General features: G+C 39.0%; 1 protein-coding gene across 1 annotated transcript; it reads left to right on the plus strand.

Annotated features, from left to right (window-relative positions):
• Positions 1 to 596: 596 nt before the first annotated feature.
• Positions 597 to 11,477, plus strand: eno1b (enolase 1b, (alpha)). Its single transcript, XM_076267605.1, has 12 exons — positions 597 to 706; positions 2,202 to 2,290; positions 2,631 to 2,726; positions 4,179 to 4,237; positions 4,445 to 4,514; positions 4,653 to 4,786; positions 6,598 to 6,820; positions 7,073 to 7,270; positions 9,713 to 9,914; positions 10,268 to 10,376; positions 10,780 to 10,838; positions 11,027 to 11,477. Exons 2-12 carry the CDS (start codon positions 2,206 to 2,208, stop codon positions 11,091 to 11,093), a joined length of 1,302 nt encoding a protein of 433 aa, XP_076123720.1. The 5' UTR covers positions 597 to 706; positions 2,202 to 2,205; the 3' UTR covers positions 11,094 to 11,477.
• The last annotated feature ends 149 nt before the right edge of the window (positions 11,478 to 11,626 follow it).

Below are 11,626 nucleotides of genomic sequence, written 5' to 3' on the forward strand. Positions count from 1 at the left end.
CACCTTTGACCCTTTTCTAGGATAATTCGCTCAGACTATGCCCACTACACATTATCACATGCCTAAACCCACTATCATCATTTAAACGTTTGTGATCATTAATTAACTTTTACATACTCGCCATTCCCGACATAATACCTGTGTCAAAGACTCCTATCAACACAATGAAAAAGTAATTTTGAACCTGGGTTTATCTAATGTTCAGATTTAAGCTTTTTAAAAAAAGTTTATGCAAATCAGCACATATTTAATTAGATCATGCCTAATTAATAGGCCTACATTTTCATATTTAATGTTAATCAACTGGGGAAGTTTCAGAGATATCAGCTAAGTTAGTTAATTGTTTTACCCACCTGTAGTGCCTCGCCTTATATTCAACACATTGAAAAAGAAAGGCTTATCGAGGGAAGGAATATCACCGGGCATCCTCTCTAATCTTATTGAGTTACCTAACCTCTTGGCAACAAGAAACAGCAAAAAAATAAAAAAATAACCCACAAAATCAGGTTTACCTAAAATATGGCATAACTGGACCATCAGGCTAGGTGGCAGTGAAGGGGAGGTTAGGCCTCTTCCGTGTCTTAGCTGGGGTCTGCTAACTAGCTGCTAATACTACTTAGGTAGCTACTTACAGTCCTGCTCACAAGTAGTCTGGCACGTACACCGCTTCTCTGCTCACCTTGACGGTCGTCTCTCGTCTTAAACGGTAATACATTACTTCTTTACTTATTATGTCTTTTAAACTATTTGTGAAATTAATGCTAATTGTAATATTGTTTTAACAAAGTCACATTGCCACTTGTAGAAGTATGGGTCGGTTAATCCAACGTTATTAAAGTCGCGGTAACGTTAGCCTATGTTGGCAAACGTTACCTCTGCAAATTGGTGAGATGGAGATTTAATATTAACGTTACGTTAGGTTTATATTATGAATGCCTGGTATTTCTACTCTGGACCATCAACTACCTTGGTTTTAATTACGTTCAGTAATGAAGTGATGCTGGGATTTGAAGAAAATCCTAACCATTAATATTCTTTCAAACCAAATTGGTTGGAAGGAACCGTATTTAAGATACCGGTTTGATCATGAAAGGGAAAACGACAACTAGCTGCTACAGTAGATGTGAGTTTAGACCTACTAATGATATAATGTAACATGTCAGCTCAGACTTTGTGACAGGGGAAGTCACACAGCGTTGGAACACGTGCTAGTTTGCAGTGAGGGATGGGAGTCTAGAATTTCACAATCAAAGTTGACAAACGCGCTATGAAATAGTAATCTGGATGTTAAAATGTAACCAGCTTGTTTCGACACAGCCGAAACAAAGAATCAAGACGTGCAGAATGTAAAGCGAATAGTCATTTTGACTGATTATCATTGACGGTCTAGAATCCCCTGGATATTTTAACGTTAACTCGAAATGACAGCAGTGAAGACCCTACATGGATTTACATGTTGTTTCCCCCTCAGATCATGCAAAGTACAAAGTACATTCTCAGTAAAGGGATTGTTTGAATTAACAAATGCAGTGGTTTATATTCACCAGTATTCATCTCTAGGCCTGGGATACAAAATCAGACAACTGAAGTAATGGCTTGGCCTGGTTATTCGTGGAGGAAGCCTACGTGAAGCCAGTGGTGTAACTACCCAGCTTGTCAGCTGATAAAGATTGACAGATCATAATCCAGTTATCTTGTTAGTCCTCTCAGATAGCCTGAGAGTGAAATCTTTAATAGCTGAACACTGAGGATGTATTTTATCATAAATGAGGGATGTATGCAATGCATTCATAACAAACAACTGCACATTATGAGCTGTGTGGTTTATGGAGACGTTTTTGTGACTTAAATGTCAAGGATCAGTGTGCCCCAGGTATTTGAGGCGAACGGATTCCCACAGCGTGTCCTCTGCTAATGCTGTTCAGGCAGAGGACTTGACAGAAATGCTTTATTAAAGTAGACCTCACCAGACCCAGACTTGCATGAGAATGTCAGACTTAAAAAGAATGAGAATATTTATGCCTAGTCTAGTAGTAGAGATAGTATAGTGTAGTGTAGTATAGTATAATATAGTATAGTATAGAATTTTGGTGGAAGCATTTAAGATCACACATTAAATTTAAAAAAGGTGTTGTTAAATCAATCTAGTGTAAAAGTGATGTAAATTAATGATAAAACAATTCCTTTTTGTGCAATTTCAGAATCATGTCTATCCTGAAGATTCATGCCCGGGAGATCTTTGACTCCAGAGGGAATCCTACTGTGGAAGTTGACCTCTTCACTGACCGAGGTGACCGTTATCTCTTATCAAGTTCAACGACTTCTAGTGTTCATATAGCACTAGGGGTTTAACATCTCTGCCGTGTATATCTGAAATGGCTGTTTAGTCCTTTACAGATCCTGAGCAAATTTTGGATTAACTTAGTGTTGCATATCACAGTGGTTTTTACAGCTTAGTGATCCTTTTGATTCATAACTCTTCATCCGTACTCTAATTTAGAATTTATTGAGAATTTCTTTACAACCTAATAATGCTTGAAAAGTGATATCTGGTTAAAACATTTTCATGAAAAGTATAATTGTAGTAAAAAGCAAATTTTCTAATCCTTTCATTTTTGTTTTCACAACAGGTCTGTTCCGAGCTGCTGTCCCTAGCGGAGCATCAACTGGCATCTATGAAGCTCTGGAGCTTCGTGACAATGACAAGAGCCGCTACTTGGGCAAGGGTATGTGTTATCATCTGTCCACTGCAAAGCCTTGTGTTTTTGTGTGTGTAGTAGGGGTGTAAAGGTACATGTAATTACACTAAACCGTTTAAGTACATTTACATTGATTCATTTAGCAGACACTTTGAATCCAAAGTGATTTATAATGTGAGTTACACTTCATGGGATTACATTGTCCCTGGAGCAACTTGGTATCAAGTGCCTTGCTCAAGGGCACAATGGTAGATGCAGAGTATTGAACCCACAACTTTTCAGGCCACTGCATGCTTTACATCCCTAGTTTGTAGGGGGAAATATGTTCTCACATACAAAAACATTTGAGGTTCCACACTAACTACCCAGGGGTATTGAGGTTACACACAGTCTTCATTTATAAGGTTGTTTTGGGTGTGTTACAGTAGACTGCTTCAGTTAAACCTGAAGTCCTGGATGACCAATTAATTTCTCCACACTACTTTTGTTCTGTTATTTCCTTCTACCCATCAGGAGTGAACTGTAATTAGCTAATGCGATTTTGTCCCAGCATTATATCAGGTAATACTATTCAGAAGAGAATGGAATAGAATTTCAGCATGTTGGGTTCAGACTAACAAACCTAATCATTTTACCCTCTGGTCATTGAAATCTTTTAGAGAAGATGTTGAGATGGTGGCGATGAACAAAATGAGGATTTGACGCATGTTCATTTGCAAGTCACTGAGCATGATTTTGTATTTATTTTTATTTTTTTCATACTCATACACATACTGATGTGTTGCGTGTGGTTTGGTCAAATAGCCCATTATGATTCGTGGCTTGTAGCATGCTGTCATGTAGACTACACTGTTGTACGCATTGTATGCAATGGTTGAAAAAGTGGGTATCACTAACATTAAAAATGTATGTTTGTTTTTTTAGCTGTTCTACTATGATTTCATAACATGTATGCATCAGAACTTACTATGCACCAGTGGAAAGTTGCAAACAGTGTTTTGCATGAAAAGTTCAGAAATGAGCCATTAAATAATAGGTAGTGATTAACTTCATATACTTCTACAAGTAAGCATGGTTTTTGCATTCAAATACTCTATTTCTATGATAGAGTTTTATTGTTTTATGTAATGGCACAATTGTCACTAGAAAAGTGCTTGTCTGAATGTGACATCTAAAACACCTCCGATGATGGTACTTATGCTAAATCATTTTCATAACAGGATTCTTTAATGCTTAAATTGTAAGAATTTTTCCAAGGCAAAACATACATCTGTATTATGTTGTGCTACAGTCCTCAAATAAATCCAAAACCTAAATTCAGATGTTCCAGACAATATCATTGAGTGTATGACCGAGCTCATCACAGTTGTGTCTTCTTCACCTTGCATTGTTTTGTTGATGGATCCTGAGGCACTCTGTGTTTGTTCTCCTGTGTTTAAATAAATAACAGCACTGATTTTTCTTTTTTTCATCTTGCAGGTGTTTCACAGGCAGTTGAGCATGTCAATCAGTCTATTGGGCCTTATCTTGTCGAGCAGGTAGGAACGTCAACATGCATAATAAACTAATTGGTTTTCATGCTCTTTGTGCTTTCTCAGTCCTCCTTTCTCAGCTATTCCCATCGGCTTGAACTTGGGTCAGACTAATCGGAGGATAGATCAATTGATAGATCAGGGGATAGTCTTGGATTTTGAGCAAGAATTCTGTACCCACTGAAATGAAGCAAACGTTTTCTTCCCACTCAGGGAGTGTCTGTGGTGGAGCAGGAGAAGATCGACCAGATGATGCTGGACTTGGATGGAACCGAAAATAAGTGTACGTTTTGTTGAAATGGGGAAGAAGAATGTGATTTGTTTTTATTGTCTTTGGGTATATCTTAATTATAATTTGTACATATGTTGTTGAAGCTCTTTTGATGTGTTTGGTGTGCTTTTACCCTTTTTTAATATCTAGCCAAGTTTGGGGCAAATGCCATCCTTGGGGTCTCCCTGGCTGTGTGTAAGGCTGGTGCTGCAGAGAAGGGTGTCCCCTTGTACAGACACATCGCTGACCTTGCTGGAAACCCAGAGGTCATTTTGCCTGTGCCGGTAAGTTCAACATACAACATTTCAGAAATGGCTTTTGTCTCTTGTGGGGAGAGGGGCTTAAAAGTAGACAATGATGATTAGTGTCCTAGATAGACAAATTACTTTATAAATCCCCAAAGGGAAATCATGGTGTTACAGCAGCAATTAATAATATAAACATATATCACACATATACATACAAGCATAAATACAATTGTGTATATATATATATATATATATCTATTGGCTGAAGAATAATCTGGTGCCACTTAGGGCTGCAGCTATCGATTCTTTTTGTAATCGATTAATCTAGCACTTTATCGATCGATTAATCGGATAATTTTTTTTTTGCATTTTTAAACAACCAAAACACATAATCCATAACGAAAATGACATGGCTGTAAAATGATCACGCAATTGGCACAGAGGTATTTATTCTAACTCCAACATTAGGCTACAAAACTAAGCCCATTTATTGCAATTTACCCATTTAGTGTTTTTAAGTGTCAGTGCCATCAATTAAATAATGTTCAAAATGCTCTCTGTAAAATGTGCATGACTTAGCTGGGCGAACAAAGCTGCCTATACTATGTTGTGAAGTGCTGGGAGGGAGAAGAGGGAAAGCAATTTAATGTATTAATATGTAGCCTACAACAAGTTTCATGCTGTAATCTAGACCTGACATCAACATAAATATCTGTTTTATGTAGATTTATACACCTGCAGCATTTACCATTAGGCTACTAACAAATAATTTTACCATTAGGCTACTAAAAAATAGCCTACCATTAGGCTACTAACAAATAATTTTACCATTAGGCTACTAAAAAATCATTTCTGGGGTGAGCCTATTTGCTATGGTAACCTAGCAACCTGTGTGTGTGTGTGTGTGTGTGTGTGTGCACGCGTGCGGTGCTTGAGGAAAGATGAGGGTGCATGCATGTGTGTGAGGGGTTCTTTTTTAGGCATGCTGTCTTGCAATTGAACGTGAATACGTTTACTTACTTAAAAACATCAAAGCTAAACAAGCTATCATGACATCGCTACAAATACAGTATGTGATTAACATCAATGTAGGCTATAGGCTACGTAGATAGATGATAGGCTAAATAGATTGATAAATAGCCTAGCCTACTTTATTGACGCTTGGTGAAACAGCATGGAGTGGATATTTAGGTTCGGATGCTTGTTCTTTTCCTTTTTGAGTATGTAATGATCCCAAAACGGTGCGCGTCCTATGCGCGTCATAGGAATTTAACGAGGCTTCGAGGCAGGGTTTTTGCCTCGAGTAATTTTTGTAATCGAGTTATTCGAGTAACTTGATGAAGCGTTTCAGCCCTAGTGCCACTCCTGACCTTGGTATGGCAGTATTGTGGTTTGTTGAAACTTTGGCAGCAAGACTGGCCCAAGTCAGGCCCAGGTCAGGCACAACAAGCCTGTGTTTAGCCTCATTAGAGAGGGCAAAGAAGGGGGCAGAGAAGTGATGAATACAGCTTGCCTAACTGAACTGTTTTATTCTCCTAACGCCACAAGGATCAAAAGGCTAAAGTCCGTTTTAAAACTTGTGCTTATTTTTATACATTTTCAAATGTGATAAGCTGTAATTCTTAATGCCTCTGAGAATAGACTATAGGACCGAGGCCAGTGCAGGGATTTTATTTACTTATTTATTTACTTACTGTACTTACTTATTATTGTATGCAGTCATTAAAATTGGTCACCCTAACCTACTATGCTAACTGTTTCAGCAACTCTAAGGTCACTGTTAATTGTCTGATTTTAAATAAAATGGTCCAAAAGTAAATGATGGTAAAGGATTGTCTTCTCTTCAGGCCTTCAATGTAATCAATGGAGGATCCCATGCTGGCAACAAGCTGGCCATGCAAGAGTTCATGATCTTGCCTGTAGGGGCCAGCAGCTTCAAAGAAGCTATGCGCATCGGTGCTGAGGTCTACCACAACCTGAGGAGCGTGATCAAGTCCAAGTATGGCCAGGATGCTACCAATGTGGGGGATGAGGGAGGATTTGCCCCAAACATCCTGGAGAACAAAGAAGGTAGAGACAGAGGAGTGTCTCTTTAGTTTAGTATTATTTAAACCACAGGGTTATTGCAGCGCAGTTGGATTTGTTACATGGCATGTCATGATTAAATTGTTGTCCATTCAAATTTGTAGAATCAATTAGCACACCAGAAGTACTGGTTTAGGACTCGAAAAGCACATATGATAAGCCAAACTATGAACCTGAAAATACTGTACATATGATCTTTAATTGTTTGGGGTCACTTATCGTTTCTGTGTCCATCAGCACTTGAGCTCCTGAGGAACGCCATCAGCAAGGCTGGCTACACTGACGAGATTGTCATCGGAATGGACGTGGCTGCGTCTGAGTTCTACAGGGATGGGAAGTATGATCTGGACTTCAAGTCTCCCGATGACCCTAGCCGTTACATCACCCCTGATGAGCTGGCTGACCTCTACAAAAGCTTTGTGCAGGATTACCCAGGTGCCTACCTCCCTCTCTCCCAAAATCTCCAGATGGCTCTCCTCATAGGCCAGTGGCATATGCTGCCCAGCCACTTTTAATTGTTAGCATGATTAACATAGCTGTTTGAACTATAAAGTGAATGTTATAGCAGCTTTATGGAGTTTTGATCTAAAACTGCCAAGCTAACTAACTAAACTTTACAATTTTACGGCATACACTTTACAACCATCATCAACAGCCTAATTTGCTGATTTGGAACTGATTAAGTCTGCTAAAAAACTAAATGGCACATTTCAGCAATGTTGTTGTCAAAAAGGATTGTTGTTGTGTTGTGTAACGCTCTGAAGGGTTGTCGCGGGTTTAACAAACACTGAGATAAACCTCTGGGTTGTCTGAACCTGTAGCGACTAAACCCAAGCTGTCGATTCCAAAACACTTGTTACCAATAAGTTCAATCAACCCCGTGTTGACCTAGAGTTGTGCGGGTTCGCGGCGAATGTATAAAGACATCATCTATTGAGAGTCAAAACCATGAGTGAAACCAGCGGAATGAAGAGCACCGTATTTTCCAGAGACGGAGTAGTTCTCCTCTAGGCTTACGAGGATGGGAGAACTGTAATAACAAAAAAGAGCAATACTTGAGCGTCTGCCAAGGAACAAGACCTTGCTTTGCAGAGAATAGCCTAACTGACCGTGTAAATGCGTAAGTTTAGGATGGCCAATTAATGTCAAAAGCACAATATATTAAATAATTCAGTGGACATTACGTATTGACTGCTTTGAATGGTGCTTTGTTAAACTAGCCTACCTTGTCACAGATTGACTGGGTCATAGACTCCTTGAGAATCCCCAATGTCATTTCTATTTTGCAGTTGTGCTGTGGGCCAGCATCAGAATCAGGGTTACGGGTTGATGAGTGTCGGAAGGCATAGGTATCCTCTATCCCCCAGTAGTAATTGCACATATTGCACAAGTTAGAGCCTATGCATTAATTAGCCTGTAGTGGATCTGATAATATTCCAATAAGGTATAGGCCTAACACACCCTGTTGAAATGTGTTGCTCAAATTAGATTCCCGGTACATCCTGGCATCATGTATTGACTCAGCCCATTTATGATAAGATTTGACGCGTCACATATCATCTGGCAATTATTAAAATAAAAATGTGTTTTAAACACCAACACCATTAAGAGAGCATCCAAAAATAGAAGTGGCCTATGGCCTATCCATCTGGCCTGCTTGGACATGTATGCTGTGGAAACCTATTGACATAATCTGCCTCGTTTATGGATGACTCTTTAATGGGCACTTGCATCCCATCCATGGAGCCGATGATGTTAGGAAAGCCTGAAATACGCAAAGCCCATTAATTGAAAGCTCACCAGCAAATATATTTTCAGTGCAAATTTGGAAAACTTCAAGTAAGTGATGATGACCTGCCAGTTGGTGAAACTACACTTTAATTATCCTCGCGGGTTTGTGGACAGGAAAACAAATTAAGTTGCGCAGGAACCACAGTGCAAGGCAAAAATTTACCCACCGACAAACAGTTGCTTTGCTGATATGCTCTGCGTCTACACTGTACAAAAACTCCCAGTCAGAGAGGGATTTTTCCCTTTTTTACTGTTTTAATGATATCTTCAATGTGTCTGATATGTTGTCTGTATGTCCATCTGTCTTAGGCTATGTCTGGTGAGCCAAAGACAAATGCCCACCATGGTGTGGGCTACATTAAAGATGTATTTTTTTATTTTATTCTATTCTATTCTATTCTAATTGTCCGCAATGTGTAACGTTAGAAATGTAGGGATGGAGAATATTTTTCAAGTAGTGCTCTCACAAAAACTTGTTTGGAAAAGAAAGGATATGTCGTGGTCTTATCACCCTTTCACGGTGAATAGCACGGATGATTTGTGCTGCTTTGTCAGTCGGACCTTCCTCAGAAGGAAATGCCATTGTGTGACAAGTGTCAAAACAGCGGCCTGGCTGAACATGTACTTAAATACCCGAACATAACCTGAACAAAACCTACCCCCTGTAGGTTAAGTTCAGAGCCTATGTTACCAGAGTGACTTACAGAGCCTGATCATTTTGTTAACATACCCAGTTAAGCCAGTAAACCTGCTTTCTGGAATACCCCCAGAACACTGCTTGAGGATGAATAATTTTGCTGTCAGATATACATCCTATACATACAAGTTTTGTGAAGTTTTCATAAACTGAGTTGTTTTGATGTATTGATTGACATGATTAATGGTTTTACAAGAGTGTCCTGACCTTACCAAGGGGGAAATTGAGCAAAATTCCTGTTTGCCGTGACTGCCATTAAATTATTCTAGGCTGATTATTGTTTCTGTGTAAAAAATAAAAAATAAAAAAAGAGTAACTTATGTGCCCTACGGTCCATTGAAGTAATTAATACAAGTCAAGAGAATAACTACATTTGTCTTGGTCCTCAGTGATGTCCATTGAAGACCCATTTGACCAGGATGATTGGGCTGCCTGGTCCAACTTGACGGGCACCACCGACATTCAGATAGTGGGAGACGACCTGACGGTCACCAACCCAAAGCGCATTGCCAAGGCTGTAGAGGAGAAGGCCTGTAACTGCCTTTTGCTTAAAGTCAACCAGATCGGCACAGTCACCGAGTCCATGCAGGCGTATGTATTTGGTCTTTTATGCACATTAATGAATTTAATAGGCACATTTATTACACTGTAATGTTTAATATATTTTTTAATGTACAGTATGGTATATTTATTTTTAATGTTTAAAGTGACATCTATCTGGTTGTAACCAATCACAATTGACTCGTGAAGCTTCAGTTTGAGTGACATACTGTACCTCTACTAATATCATCTTTGTACTTCTTCGCAAGCCTCTGTGTGCTAAACTCATCCTTCAAAAATGATTTTCTGCCTCAAAATTGACAACAAACCCACCGTTTCTGGTCATATTGAAAGTTATTTGACATTAGAATGAGTGAGTGAATCTGCCCTTTCCCCCCCGACAGTTGTAAGATGGCACAGTCCAGTGGCTGGGGGGTGATGGTCAGCCATCGTTCTGGAGAGACCGAGGACACCTTTATTGCTGACTTGGTGGTTGGCCTCTGCACGGGCCAGGTGAGTTTACATGTCCATGTAGCAGTGTTCATCATTAAAAGAACATGCCAACTTTTTTGGAATTTGCAGACAACCCCAGAGTTGGATAAGAGGATGCACAGTCTTCTCTTCTCTCTGTGTGTAATAACCTAGTCTGACACCGCCAGCCTATCTTCGCATAATTCACTGGAAGTGGGTTGGACCAATTAGCCTATAGCTGGCCTGTAGCTAAAACTGAGCTATAGGCTAACTGGTAGGTCTAATCCACTTCCCATAAAGTTGATGTGTTTCATTAAAAATAATACGTCATGCATGTATCAGCGTTTTCTGTCATTATACAAATGTACTGTATCGTACAATTTTTATCCATTATTTAATCCAGTGGTTAAGGAACCCTACGCTAAGCTTTTTGCCTCTTTTCCAGATTAAGACCGGTGCTCCTTGCCGTTCAGAGCGTCTGGCCAAATACAACCAGATTCTCAGGTTTGTTCTGGTATATTTCCTGATTACACTGAATTACTGTACAGCATAGCAGTTTCAAAATAAGAGCCAGTATTTGAAGCCAGTATACACATTAAATTCCAATCATTCATATTACATGCACACATTATGTACATGGCATTTTTAATTATTTGTGTTAATATTATTTTTTTCTTATTCCCATTAAACAGAATTGAGGAAGAACTGGGGGACAAGGCCCGCTTTGCTGGAAAAAACTTCAGAAACCCTCTGGTCTAAATGCAGGATAATCTCTTGTAAAACTGTAATAACCTCAGTGTAGAACGGGGGACTTTGTAGTACTGACCATGTGTTATAGCACTTTTATCAGTCATTATGGCAGTGTGTGACGACTAGAACTTCAGACTGATTGGTATCAACTCAGCCATTTGGTGTATAACCACTGCTGCAATTAGGCATTGCCTTTGGTTCATTGTTGTGGGCCCAGGATATGTGCTAGTGATGCAATGAATGTAATAAATAATCAATTATATTGTATTTTAATATAAAAGAAATGTATTGTGTACACAATAAGTAATACTGTGGAAATTAAAATATTGGCTAGTGTATGACCTGTGGCACTGGGTTTAATTGGCTGAATAAAACGTCCTTATGGAACTGTCAGTTATGGCTCCTTTTTTAATCATTTTGAATATTACTGACGCTTTCCGTTACTAAATTGTCAGAGAATTTTTATTTTCACTGTCATTGTTAAAGTGTCTCTCCATAATAGAGAAAATATAACTTTCAATATCATATCCATTACGCATAGA

Source organism: Alosa pseudoharengus, unplaced genomic scaffold, assembly GCF_046254945.1.
Source record: "Alosa pseudoharengus isolate Yale_2024_CS ecotype anadromous, Long Island Sound unplaced genomic scaffold, YU_APseudo_1.1 YU_APseudo_1.1_scf_5, whole genome shotgun sequence".
Classification (NCBI taxonomy): domain Eukaryota; kingdom Metazoa; phylum Chordata; class Actinopteri; order Clupeiformes; family Clupeidae; genus Alosa; species Alosa pseudoharengus.

Bases quoted from the DNA above. Each gene is read 5' to 3' on its own strand.
- eno1b (XM_076267605.1), top strand. From the start codon at position 2,206: ATGTCTATCCTGAAGATTCATGCCCGGGAGATCTTTGACTCCAGAGGG. The intron at 2,727-4,178 runs GTATGTGTTATC...TTCATCTTGCAG, and splicing joins GAGCCGCTACTTGGGCAAGG to GTGTTTCACAGGCAGTTGAG. The intron at 4,515-4,652 runs GTACGTTTTGTT...TTTAATATCTAG, and splicing joins GGATGGAACCGAAAATAAGT to CCAAGTTTGGGGCAAATGCC.